This window comes from Styela clava, chromosome 3 (genome assembly GCF_964204865.1).
Source record: "Styela clava chromosome 3, kaStyClav1.hap1.2, whole genome shotgun sequence".
Taxonomy (NCBI): domain Eukaryota; kingdom Metazoa; phylum Chordata; class Ascidiacea; order Stolidobranchia; family Styelidae; genus Styela; species Styela clava.
Window position 1 is genome coordinate 11008771 of NC_135252.1, and position 12988 is coordinate 11021758.

General features: G+C 32.8%; 1 protein-coding gene across 1 annotated transcript in view; it reads right to left on the reverse strand.

The window, feature by feature from the left end:
• Positions 1-463: 463 nt before the first annotated feature.
• LOC120341790 (uncharacterized) overlaps positions 464-12988 on the reverse strand; it is a 55658-nt gene continuing 43133 nt past the window's right edge. Inside the window, exons 15-34 of the mRNA XM_078110513.1 lie at positions 12834-12948; positions 11531-11662; positions 11026-11264; positions 10488-10569; positions 9819-9874; positions 9368-9516; positions 8857-8953; positions 8672-8748; positions 8117-8251; positions 6929-7069; positions 6710-6849; positions 6075-6210; positions 5885-5985; positions 4767-4891; positions 4419-4495; positions 3848-3979; positions 3159-3287; positions 2341-2495; positions 1818-1953; positions 464-1467 (exon numbers count right to left, since the gene is read on the reverse strand). Coding sequence (XP_077966639.1) covers positions 1393-1467; positions 1818-1953; positions 2341-2495; positions 3159-3287; positions 3848-3979; positions 4419-4495; positions 4767-4891; positions 5885-5985; positions 6075-6210; positions 6710-6849; positions 6929-7069; positions 8117-8251; positions 8672-8748; positions 8857-8953; positions 9368-9516; positions 9819-9874; positions 10488-10569; positions 11026-11264; positions 11531-11662; positions 12834-12948 — 2429 coding nt within the window. The 3' untranslated portion in view covers positions 464-1392. The remainder of the gene's footprint in view (positions 1468-1817; positions 1954-2340; positions 2496-3158; positions 3288-3847; positions 3980-4418; positions 4496-4766; positions 4892-5884; positions 5986-6074; positions 6211-6709; positions 6850-6928; positions 7070-8116; positions 8252-8671; positions 8749-8856; positions 8954-9367; positions 9517-9818; positions 9875-10487; positions 10570-11025; positions 11265-11530; positions 11663-12833; positions 12949-12988) is intronic.

Below are 12988 nucleotides of genomic sequence, written 5' to 3' on the forward strand. Positions count from 1 at the left end.
GCTACGCTGACAGGCTTAAGAATTAATGCTTAGTTTTCAGATTGAGTGCGCATGGGTTTACTCAAACATTGTCATTACCAACAGTATAATAGGATAAAAACCTGATTATGTTTGAGAGAGATGCACACATTGTTCCCATATTTCAAAAGCCTAGGCCTCAATATGAAGTGGGTAACACCGCACCCAATTTTCAAGGACATAAATATCTCTAAAGTGTCGTAAATGATTGATAGATCTCGGATGGGATGTTAATTAATTACCTAATATTTAGCATTTCATGCCAATAATATAATTTTTGACTTTTTATACCTGAGACTAACCGAGCTCATTTTTAGCATTTTTTGATATCTCATAAATGGCGTCAATTAGCCGACGACAATTTTATATATCATCTACGAAATGTGCTTCAAAATAAATACTCGACACAATTTTAAAATAATTGACAATACAGCCAAATAATTAATTTTTTTTAAGCATATTGAAGATTCACAAAATTGCATGAAAAATTGCACAAATATGTAAATTTTCTACACAATAAAAAAAGAATTAGATAAGTAAAATATAATGAAGCACACAACAAAAATGTACGAAAATTGACTTGAAAACATTTAGTATAATTGCAGCTGACTAAGCATGTTATCTCCATACATCCATTTGCTTATCCACGTTGATGGAGATATTTTGTTATAATTCGCACTCGGTAAAATGATGATCGAGTAATATTATATTTTTTTTTGTTGCTCGAAGATTTTTTATTGTAGATGGGCCAGATCAGCAAAAGAGATGATGTCCGGAGACGCCATTTGTCAGAAAGAGAAACCTATGCAAACGATGTGGATATGTAAATTCGACGAAGAATGTGTGGCGCTCAACAAAACTTGTTAAATTTTTATCGTTTTTATACCCGCTATAACATTCATTTCTTATTACATTGTCGAATCAGCTGTTTTATTCTCATTTAATGGATCATATCAGTGCCAGGAGCAAGCAAATGAATCAGAGAAAACGTGAGGGGAAAAGAAAAAAACACTTGAAAAGCTGAAATACATATGACAAGACAAAGCATGATATTATTTGATACCTTTGTTTAGTGTATTGTTTATTCATCTAATCACATAAATACAAGCATATTCAAATTTAACCATAGACAGTTAGAGATGACAAGGATATGAAATACAAACTACTATGGCTTGCAACAGTAGATCGGCATTAATTTTTTTTTTTCAAAATCATACGTAATTGGATTTTTGTGCCAAAATTAAAATAATTAAACTTACGAATTGACTGATTTCCAGAAAGCTAAATATATAAAACAAAATGCGGCATAAGGAAAACAAAAAGTATGTTAAATGCATTGATGAAATGATGACAAAGATGAACATGGTTTCAGAATCAACGGAAGTTAGAATATAGATCAAATGATCGTAGGTATGCTTCAACTGCGTCGTAACAAAGACGATATTCGGTCTAGAAAAAAAAATCGTTCGTTTGATTCGTTGACACCGTAAATTGTAGGGAGAAAAAAGACTATATAGTTATATAGAAAACAGCGTACTTTGTACACTTTTATGTAGTTTATATCTATTCACAGAAAGCTTGTCGTGTTAAAAAAAAGAGAAAAAATTCTCGTCCTACAGCAAACAAAAAAAGCGAAATTTAGCTACAAGGAGATCTTTTTAAAATCTGAAATAAATTCGAAAGTAATAGGTACAAGAATACATCGATAGCTGCAAATATTTCAAAGTGGCGCCAAACAAGAGAGGCGCTTTATTACACGCATTATATATAGCAAAACGGTAAATTCAAAAATAACATACCAAATCTCCAACCAAATAGGCCCTCATGTCTCTTAAATCTTTTACTGAGCGCAAGACATCTACTCTACTTTCCGTCTTCAGTCGTTGCAACAACGAGATTATTGCGCAGAATGTGCCTGTACGCTGGGATCCATCACTATGAACAAATTCGTTATTAAAGCACACACGTTAATAACGATATATTATATTCGGTGTTCATAGTGACCGACAGTATTATTCAAAATTGCTAAAATTGCTACTAAAATATTGCTATTGTTGTAGTGGACAAATTCAATATGAATAAACAAGTCCCAACATGAAATGTTGTTAGAATATTATATATAAATACATCACGAACATGATGATGCCCACCCCAACTCTAAGGTTCGCACCGCAATTGCACTGATTCCAGCGATAAATTTTTCGCGATTGCTTCGAAAGTATAGCGAGTACCCCAAAATACAGTAATCTATATTTTCACCATTTTAGTTTTGTTTAAATAGTGTGGCTCAATAACGTTGTTGTTTTGAATAACATCGCTCACCTGCAGTGAACCAAGACCGGCCCTGAACTACCATCCATATGCTGCTTTTGCCTCTGTAATCGCGTTATTAAATCCAGAATAGTATTGACATCTTGTGATGGTCCTTGCGGCCAACCGGTAAAGTCGAACTGGGTGATCGAGGATGAACGCGTCGTCTATGTAAAAATGATGAGTTATTGTAAAATGCGAACTGTATAATAAAGTCTAACCAAAAGCAAAATCTCTAACCAAGTAAACCTGGAAATTGACGCCATGCAAAGGTAAATGTATTTTGTGAGAGTAAATGAAACATGGCAGTGAATTTCAACGCGTCAAATTGGTGTTTCAATTACTTCCAATCGGCATATGGTATTATACCAATTTAGATATCAAAATTAATGTGCACGTGTTTTTTGAAAAATCTGCAATTTATATTTGGTGTTCCGGTAGATTTTATAGTGACAAAGTTTTACGCGATTCAAAAAAGGTTGAAAATTACTGTGATATAATATAACAATAATCCTAGAATAAAAGGAAGCGCAACGAGATAGTTCTACTATTTAACTCACCCTTGTCATGAGGTGAGATATTGTAGCAGTTAGGCGGATCAATTTCTTTGAATAAGTAGATGTGTCTGAGACAGATAATCGTCACCGAGATGTGACTAAGTGAAACACCCACAATGATTTTATTACGCATACGATATTTTATTACGACCCTTTCACGCATCGTAAGAAATCGACATCGTGCCTTGCGACATCTCGTTGCACAGGTTGATAATATGATAGGTAGCAAACCAATAATTTCGATGCATCATTCATAGTATAGTTGTATTTTACCTGAAGAATAGTTTCCCTGACAAATATGGTTCTGGTTAGCAAATTCTTTTCTTCAAATGTTTCTTGTGGTGACAACATAATGCTTCCATGATGTTCGACAATTTCGGGCCAATACTTAGCACATGGTTTCTTTAAAAATGTATTTACAGGTTTAAGATATACATTCGTACCTCTAAAGATTCTTTAAACTATGCATAGCGGCTTATAGATACCTACTACCTTCATTAGTCCATGGCGAATTTGAAAAATCAAGTTAACAAACCAACCCATATTTGGTAAAGTATTGAATGTGGAAGTGGAAAGCTTAAAATATATTCGATATAAGCGTTCAAAATGCGCATCATTGATATAACCCATGAAAATCAACTTTTAATTTTATTGATCACCAACCAATTGAGCTCGTTTACCATTCCTTGTAAAGAGAGGAAATTGTTTTTTTGCATTTAAAACGAGGAAAAAAAAGTTGAAAACACGGTCAAATCTTAAGAAGAAACATGATCTATTGCAGACACCCAGCATGACAAGCCACCGTTCCATTGAATCACAAGTAATACGATTAACTAAGGTAAAATGTTAGCAGTTTATAAGATCCAAATGAATATATGCCTAATATAAAATATAAATTATATATATATATCATACATACTCGTTACAGGAAATTTATATCAAAAGATAAAATGATTTGTCACCTGAGATCTGTCACCATGACGTATCATCACAATGCATTTAACATCATTATCAAGTACCATTCTCCAAAACATTTCTTCTCTACCGGGTAGAGGATCTTGTGCCAATATATACCATTCATCTTGTTCGTAACCCTGAATTTGAAACACGTGTACAATTATCTGATACCATAATATGATCAACAAAGTTAGGGTGAAATGGTGTTTAAATCAGTATTTTGCATTTCGCATGTATTTTGCATTTAGCAATACGAAAATTGGCATCCTGCTTCTACATGATAATTAAGAGTCTTTGAAGATTTTGATGAGAAAATGAAAATTTTAAAATGTTTTAATTGAAAATATGATTTATTTCTAACTTAATTTGAATTTATTAGAATGTTCTTCGAATAAGTAAAGTAAATGCGTCATATCCACACGTTAAGGACGTGCGACAACCCAAGTGGGGCTGGATCAATAGAGTAACAAACACCCAAGATAATTTTTGCGTACATATATATACATGGTTGTGAACATAATATTCATACAACATAATGGTACATTAGCTTTCAATTTAAAATATTTTCAATCAGACCTGCAACTTGGTTGCATTGAAATATGGAGTGGAATTTTCATCAGGTCGCATTCGTATCGGTGCAATGTTGTGATCATCTATAATAACATATAGTACGAAATTATCAGTCATTACAGAAACATCTTTTTATCTGGCAACACAATTCAATTTTTATGAACAGCTAATTTTTTTAATATTACGAGATCTGTCACGAAAATCTGAAAAAAAAAGTAAAATTACATCACAAACTCCCTAATTTAAATGTGGTATTGCACTTACTCGCTTAAATTTTAACTTACAATCTCATATAATGTACTTAGTTACATAAGATCTGACTAAAAACCTAATTATTACAAATCATAATCTCACAGGGAATCACATTGTTTTCTCGATTCACTTTTGAGTGACCATGGCCGACATCTTTATCCGTATCAAGAGGAGGCACTCTGGATATCAGGCGGAATTCATTTTCAAGTACATTATTCTGTGGCGATCTGAAAGTACACAATTCCATTACATTTTTCGAAAATATGAATATTAACTCAGTAATTTTTTCGAAAATTTTTATTGGGAAATCATGCTGAACAAACTAGAAAAATCGGAAAAAAAAATTCATTTTTTCTTCCTATTGTTTATGCTAAGACACGGTAGCCATTTTGATCATCATATTCTGGGGGACATTTGTCACCATGTGGTGTCGCACAGGAGTGCAATTCGAACAAACGAACGCGATAAACCTCGAAATATCAATTTTGTCCCTTTTATGAGTTCTAATTCCCCAATGAAAAGGACATATGGTAGAAACTATGTAGGAAATAGGTATATATGAGTTTGCACGAAATCGTAATCAAAATAGATTTTGACATTGAATTAGCTACATTTACATTTCGATTTCCATAATATTTTCTTTCACTTCGCTGTACGCATGAACATTACCTAATCATTGGTATGTTTGCTTTTGGGCAACATTATTCATTTCTGTAAATATTTGAGCAGAACTTGTAATATTTTTCTGTCCACTTCAGACTTTTTACCATGGTCCACATATAATAACCTATTGATTTTGAAGGAATGGGTCTCTGTTCCGACGCACAAATTCCGAATACACAGTTGAAATGAAACTAAATTTGTTTATCTTTCTACCTTAGTGAACGATTTCAGCAAACAATAGATTACGACGGAATTGACGACGTAGTTTTAAAAAGCAATCGAATATGGGCCAATGATATAACGTTTCATCTAATTATCATCAATGTTTGACTTTAATTTGTAATTTCGATAACGCCGTACCATGCTTAGCGAAACAGTCTTATATTTTACGCTTTGGTTTGGTACTGACTATTTGCGGGCGCAAGCATCTAAAACGGCCACAGTCAACTAAAAAAGCCAAACAACTATTTTAAGTTAACTACCAATTATTGTTCAGATCTTTACTGAAATGTAATTTTTTTGATATATTTTCTAACTTTTAAATTAACCGAGAATACCTGATTATAGTTAATTTTTCTTCAGCTTGCGACACATCCATATCGGTGTCTTTCAGTAGATAGTTTTCCAACAACATTTTATGAACGAGGACATACTGATCCTGCGGGGAAAGTGAAAATATAAGAATAGCCGAATAGGTTATTGCACTATATGCTTTGGATTACGTTAATAAAAAGAGCAATATCTTACAGCAGTTTGAACCATTTCTGTTCTTCGTTGTCTCATTCTCCAAACTTGTGAATATACATCAACAGTACCGGTACTTTCGAGTTCTTCCATCAAGTTATCGAGAGCGATGAACGTACCTGTTCTTCCAACTCCAGCGCTATGTTGAAAAAATAAACTTTGCGGTAGAATGCGTTTTGATAATTCTCTAATTAAATGATAACGTAAAGAGTGTGAAAAAAATCAATTTTCAAGTATGAGCGCACTTCATATGACATCAACAATTTACGTAAAGCATGACATGGCTCGTTATATTTCATCCACAGAAGGTTGATGAACCTTGGGGGTTGTTTGGAAGACTCGTGAATGTGATGCCAATCAATTCATTCACATTCCTATTAGTTCCTATGTTATAATATGCGACATTTTAAAGTGAAGTATTTGGTCCACATAGCACAGCTAACGGGTTAAATCGAGATATTTTAACGGTATTTTGGACACAATTCAGTCGTTGTTTTTTTGTTGAATATAATTTGACATTATACAAATTGAGATCAATAGAGTTTGGCGAATGCCTTTTTTTAATTTCTCATAGTCAGACCAAAAATCCCGCGTGCAAAAAGTAAGGATATTCTAACTTTGCATATCGCTCATCATACCTGCAGTGCACCACTATAGGATAATTGGATTCACCAAATTCAGTTCGAACGATTCTTCTTAGATTGAATAAAGCCGATGTAGTTTGCGGTACTCCGTGATCAGGCCAGGTTGTATAATGGTATTGTACCACTACCTGTGTCTGTACACAAGATGTCGCTGATTAGCAAAATTATACCATTTGAAAAAAAATAAATAAATAAAGAGCTTCAATTACTAACTCGATTAGGGTGTGAACTACTGACAATCTTGAATTTTCTTCTAGTTATTTGACCCACAGATGTGTCGTCAGTACATGCAATGTCGAACTCTCCGTAAGAGCCTTTTTCCATTTCCTCAGGCCAGTACTTTTCACATTTTCTCTGCAAAACAAATCATTATTTGAACTTTATGGTAGTTTGCTGCCTAGGTGACAGCCCGCACTACTCCGATTTCAAATTTGATCAGTCAGTACAAATACATTGAAGCGCAGTAAATATAGAATATTTCCATATAATATTTTTTGCCATTTTGTAATGCATGTACTCGATGAAGCTATCTATGTTCATATTTCATATTGATAAGAAGATGTCGAAATTTAGTTTCGTTGCTCCATAAAAAATCTTTCGTTATTATACGTATAGGACTGTGTTTTGAATATTTGCGTAGTAGCTAATAATAATATGGAAATATATGACTACATGGGTAATAGCCGAACCCGTCGAATTTCAAAGGTTGCTAGGCTACTGATTCATTAAAATGTACTGGGACAATGATCCCATTCAATTTGTCGTATTAACGCTCTCCTGGTATATATAGCCGCCTATACAAATAGAAAAGAAATGTAACAATATGTTTACCGATCGAATGACGATGTTCCGCAAATAGTTTTTAACATCGTGATAGGATGTTATGGCCCATCGGTGAGAGAACATTGCGACGTATAAAGATCACGGAAGAGTCGGATTTGACAGAATTAAATTTCTCTTAGTAGTTGTGATATTATAGCTACTTTCACCTACAGAGTTTTACCGTTTCACCAATCCCACTTTTATGTTGTTTGTTCACTATGTAAACATACCTCGTTGTACAAAGCAGTTATAAGAGTTCCGCTAGTCACGCAAAGCTATTGCGTAGTTTATGAGTGTAATGTAAAAAAGTTCCTATATCTAAACTATTCGCTACGCAATAATTACTTGTTGATTGTGCAAGTATATTCCACAACCACCCGAATCCCTAGCCAAATTCTGGGTAGAGCGATATGATACTTCGACAGATATAAAAGTCAAAAACTATGATGGAACAGTGATGATATACGATATGCAATAACATTTATACTACATTTACCAGCAATTACAACTACAAAAAATTATAATTTTATCACAGAAAGTGGCTGCATATGCAGATCGTATGAATTTTGATGGCCTTACCCTTCCATTTTCGTCCACATTAGTTACCATTACAATTGCCTCGATTCTATGTTCCCATATCATGCGCCAGAAATCGTTAATGGTGTTTGGTTTAGGTCCTTGGGTGGCGATGAATTTTTTAAGTTTTTTATATCCCTGAAATGAATAGGGAGATAACATTAATTGTACACAACTAATTTTTTATTACATGGTATTATATTTAGCGTATGACATCAGATATCTTCTGCGCATTAGTGCAAATTAACTTTCTACCCTTTATCAAGTTATATCTGGCCTTTCAAAGCCTGAAATTATCAGTGAGCAAATTCTGAAACTAAAATGTTAATTTAAGGGATTAATGATAAAGAGAGAAAAGTATATTTATTTTCAATAATGAAACATAATGAGTAATTAATGATCAAGAAAAGCAATGTCCTCATACATAGTTTCTATTTTCATTTTATTTATATCGGGTTCCTACACTGTCTTTAGTTGTTACTTGTACGTCCATGTTACTTATCGATGACAAAAGTTATTCCGAAAAAGAACCTATTTATTACAGTCCTCCTAACTTACGTCGATGTATGATGCATTTATGTATTCTGAAAGTGGTCCGTTTCCAGTTTGTTTAAGATGGACTACCGCATTTTCGGCTGAATAAAATGATAAAGCACAGTGCATATTATGTAAATTCATGAAAGCATGGAATTGGTGGTTATAATATTACCATAAATCATTAAAAATGCTCAAAAAAGATTTACCTGGCAACACATTAACATATCGATTGAGTTCTTTTATTTCTTTTCTTTTTGCATGAGCAAATCTCATTTCCAATTTTTTTGCCTGTTCTTTTATAGTCTAGGAGGAATTACATAAAAAGAAAATATTCATTATCAAAGTAATTTTCCCCAGTAATTGGATCATGATTTCTAAATCAACCAGTCACAACTTGAAAAAACTTCGACTTATCACAGTAATATAATATACTAGTTACTGTATGAGCCGCTAAACTTGTCAATGTGCGCCAGTAAAGTAAGACAAATGCATCGTTTGTCAACTACGGATAATTCAAACGTTTTTTTTAATAAAGGCTTAGTTAGGCCAAAGATTTAATTTAGTTAGTATGTATGTAGAGCGTAGAACACACCACACATGTGGTTGCTATCTTTGATAAATGAGCATAATATATGTTCCACTGAAAGGCGATAATTATCAAAACAAAACCCATGGTAAATTATATCAGGTACAAAATACTATCGAAAAATTTCAAACCTTGTATTCTTCTCGGAAAAGTCTATTGTCATCTGCATGCTTATAATGATAGTCATTTTCAAGATCGCTTGCTTTAATTGGATGAGGTTGGACGTCTATTTGTGCTTCTACGTTTTCGTAAACAGGATAATCGTCATCTCTGGGGGGAACTGAATAGGTTCACAGGTTTACCAATTCTAATCTAACATCTGTATAGAACTTCAAATAGGTGTTGCAAGATCAATATTTGTTACTAAAATAAAAATACTGCTACAACAGTTTATTAAAATCATGATGATGAAAAAATTTGATTTGAAAAATTGATGACAATATTTACAATTTTTTTTTTATAGTTTAGCAGGCGAGTACGCATCATTGCTGCAGAGACAGAGTTATATTTTATGATCGTTAAAATTGATCCAGAATGCAAATATACCGTGATGAACATTGTGAAAACAAATATTAAACTCACGTTCAGATAACGGCACACCAAATTCAGAATTCTTTTTCTTATTTTGTTTACGACGCCTGAAAAATATTTATAATCTTTTAGGTCAGTCAAACTTATTCATGATGGTAAGTACGGATTCAGTGCTGATTAATTGTATAATGAACAATGTTACACTAATACAAGCAATGATACTCATCCATTCAAATATGGATGATACAGTTTTGATCGTGTCATGGTATATTTTGAATATACCTACAATCTACATAAAATGCAATATAAACAAAGAAAATAGCTGCTCTCAATTGGATTAATTCCGAGAGTGTGCATGTATGCTATGAATATATACTGTATATATATTTGTATCTATTCATGTTGTATTATCGATAACAGATATATATATATGTATATTTCAAGTCATACAATAAAACGTACACTTTTGCATTCCATTTTCATTGCTTGGCAATTAGAAATCTTTTATTTATAACAATAAAGTTACATTTCTTGGCAGATTTTGTCACTAATTCGTTCTTGACATTATAAACCACGCACAGCTTGTTAATGCGTAAATAAGATGAACACCCACAGCTATCCGATATACTTGTTCGTGGTTCTTTTAACTTGCAATGTGTGGATAGTTGCTTAAGTTTCGATTCACCTAATATTGGAATCGGAACAAACATTGGGACATACCTGTAATACAAGAAACCCAAAACGGCAGCAATGATCACGAGAATAGGTATCACCACTCCAATAATCCAAAGAAGGTAGGGCTCTGAAATTGAAAGTAATTTTTTTGGAATTACTAAAACCACGTACGATGAAATAACAAGATGATAATTGAATTCAAATCAGAATCGGTTAAAGACTTTCTTTTTCATTCAAATTTATTTTAATGTAAGATCTCAGGTAAACTCAAATTTGAGGTAACTTTATGAACTGAATAGTGTTACTTATTTTAAAGATTATGTTTATATATTCATATATATATTAACTACATATAAAGTGTTTTTTAACACAATTCTCGAATCTTGAAAACTTCATCCTATGTAGTATGATACGGAGGATTCACAGAAAAATAAAATTGTATGTATATACAACTGAAACTGAACAATATACAAAATTGCAATATATATATGATACAATTCAGTAGAAAAAAAAATTAAATCATAATGAATGCTATAAATGAAATCATCAAAACCAATTAAAAAAAAAAATTAAAATCACGTACTTGTCGCATATGACGGAGACAATTCACTTATTTGAGTCAGAAACTCTGATTCGGAAGATGGTGTTGTTGTTAACACGTAATAACGATAATATTTTTTATAATCCAAATTTTTATTAGTTGCTTCAACCTCAGCCACATCCTTATAAGTCGCCCTTTTCTTTCTTGCAACATTATTTATCGGATTGCAAGAGGTAGTACCACGCCCCTTGCCGAGAGTAATGGTGAAAGTTTCGGACGCACTTGAAATGAGGATCACAAGAATACTTTATCAATAAGTTAACATCGAGATATAAAATATAAAACGTCCTAAGACATCACCCATAAAACACTATAGATACATATTAATTTATGCAATTGTATAAACTGGTATTCTACAACGTCACGAAAAATTTGATGTATTGTACTTTATTGTACTTTATAGTTCATTTATCCTTTATACATGCAGCATATCGGATAACACGAAATATAATACCATAAATAATGTCTGCTCCAATTTATTTCTTACTTCGATGTAACGTAGGCAAAATATTGTCCATTTTTTCCCTCATTAGCTTCTTCGAAAGCTGTACTACTATCGATTTTTCTGCCTTCACTGTTCTGTTTGGAACCATCAACCGTCACAACGACAAAAACACAGCTAAAATATCAAACATCATACAAAATAGCTATTTTGATTCGATTCTGGTCAAAAACACTTTACATTGTGGTCGTGATGTCTTTAACATATTAATCATCACCATATGCCAACTGATAATGAAATTAAATTCGTTGTTTTGAGTAATTTAAAGTTGTTCTATATTAAAGCAATGTATCAATTTGTAGGTAGCAATGATTCATATTCCGTATTTGAACCGAAAGTAGCATATTGAAAACATTAATTGAAGAAAATGTTATAGTTAATAGACGAGATAACAATTTCAACCCGCTACCATTACTTTTATGTTAATCGTTGAATCGATTTATTCTAATTCAAACCAGCTTTGTGAGTGTAGTTCGTACTAAAGAAAACCTATGCGACAATTAATTATCCATGCGAGACAGTATATTGCAAATAATTAGGCTTCCCGCTGCTTGTCAGCAATTAGGCTTCCCGCTGCTTGTCAACAGGGAACCTATTGTATTCCTGTGTTTTAATATTATTATTATTTATTTATTATTATTATTATTTATTTATTATTAGGCTTCCCGCTGCTTGTCAGCAGGGAACCTATTGTATTCCTGTGTTTTATTATTATTATTATTTATTTATTTTATTTATTTATTTGTTTATTTATTTATTTTTATTATTTTTTATTGGTCCTACAAACTTGAAATTCACCTCAAATGTGCAGAAGTTCTCAGCTAGCAATAAAATGCAAATTTTATGCATGACTGACCACGCTTTCACGCTCCAGTGAGCAAAACGCGTCTTCAGTTTTTTTGCGATTTCTCAAAATTGATACATGCTATTGGGTTGCAATTCTTAACAATGATTAATGGACATGTTCCGGATACGATATGTCAAGGATACGCATGAGTGACCTCGGCGATACGCCCCAGTAAGCAATATAAGATTTTACATTTTCATCTTCTTCTCGAGAACGACACTACTTAGAGACTTAAAATTTACATCACATGCAGATAATAAGTCCCCCATCATAAATTGCAAATTTTATACATGACTGACCACGCTTTCACGCTCCAGTGAGCAAAACGCGTCTTCAGTTTATTTTTTTACGCGGGAAGCCTGTTAAAGCTGCACGCAGCTCTATTAAAAGTTATTTTTTGCTAACATATCATGTATGTGTATCATCCATCATATATTTTACCTTACTGGACCATATCTTTGATCAACTGCGGCGACAGTAACTTCAATTCCACTTGCTGGGTCAAACTCAGAATCTGGTTTTTGCGGTGATGTTGCTTCAGGTACGGTTTCAGGAGCTTATATAAAACATGAGTTTGAGATTGTATATTAAATATT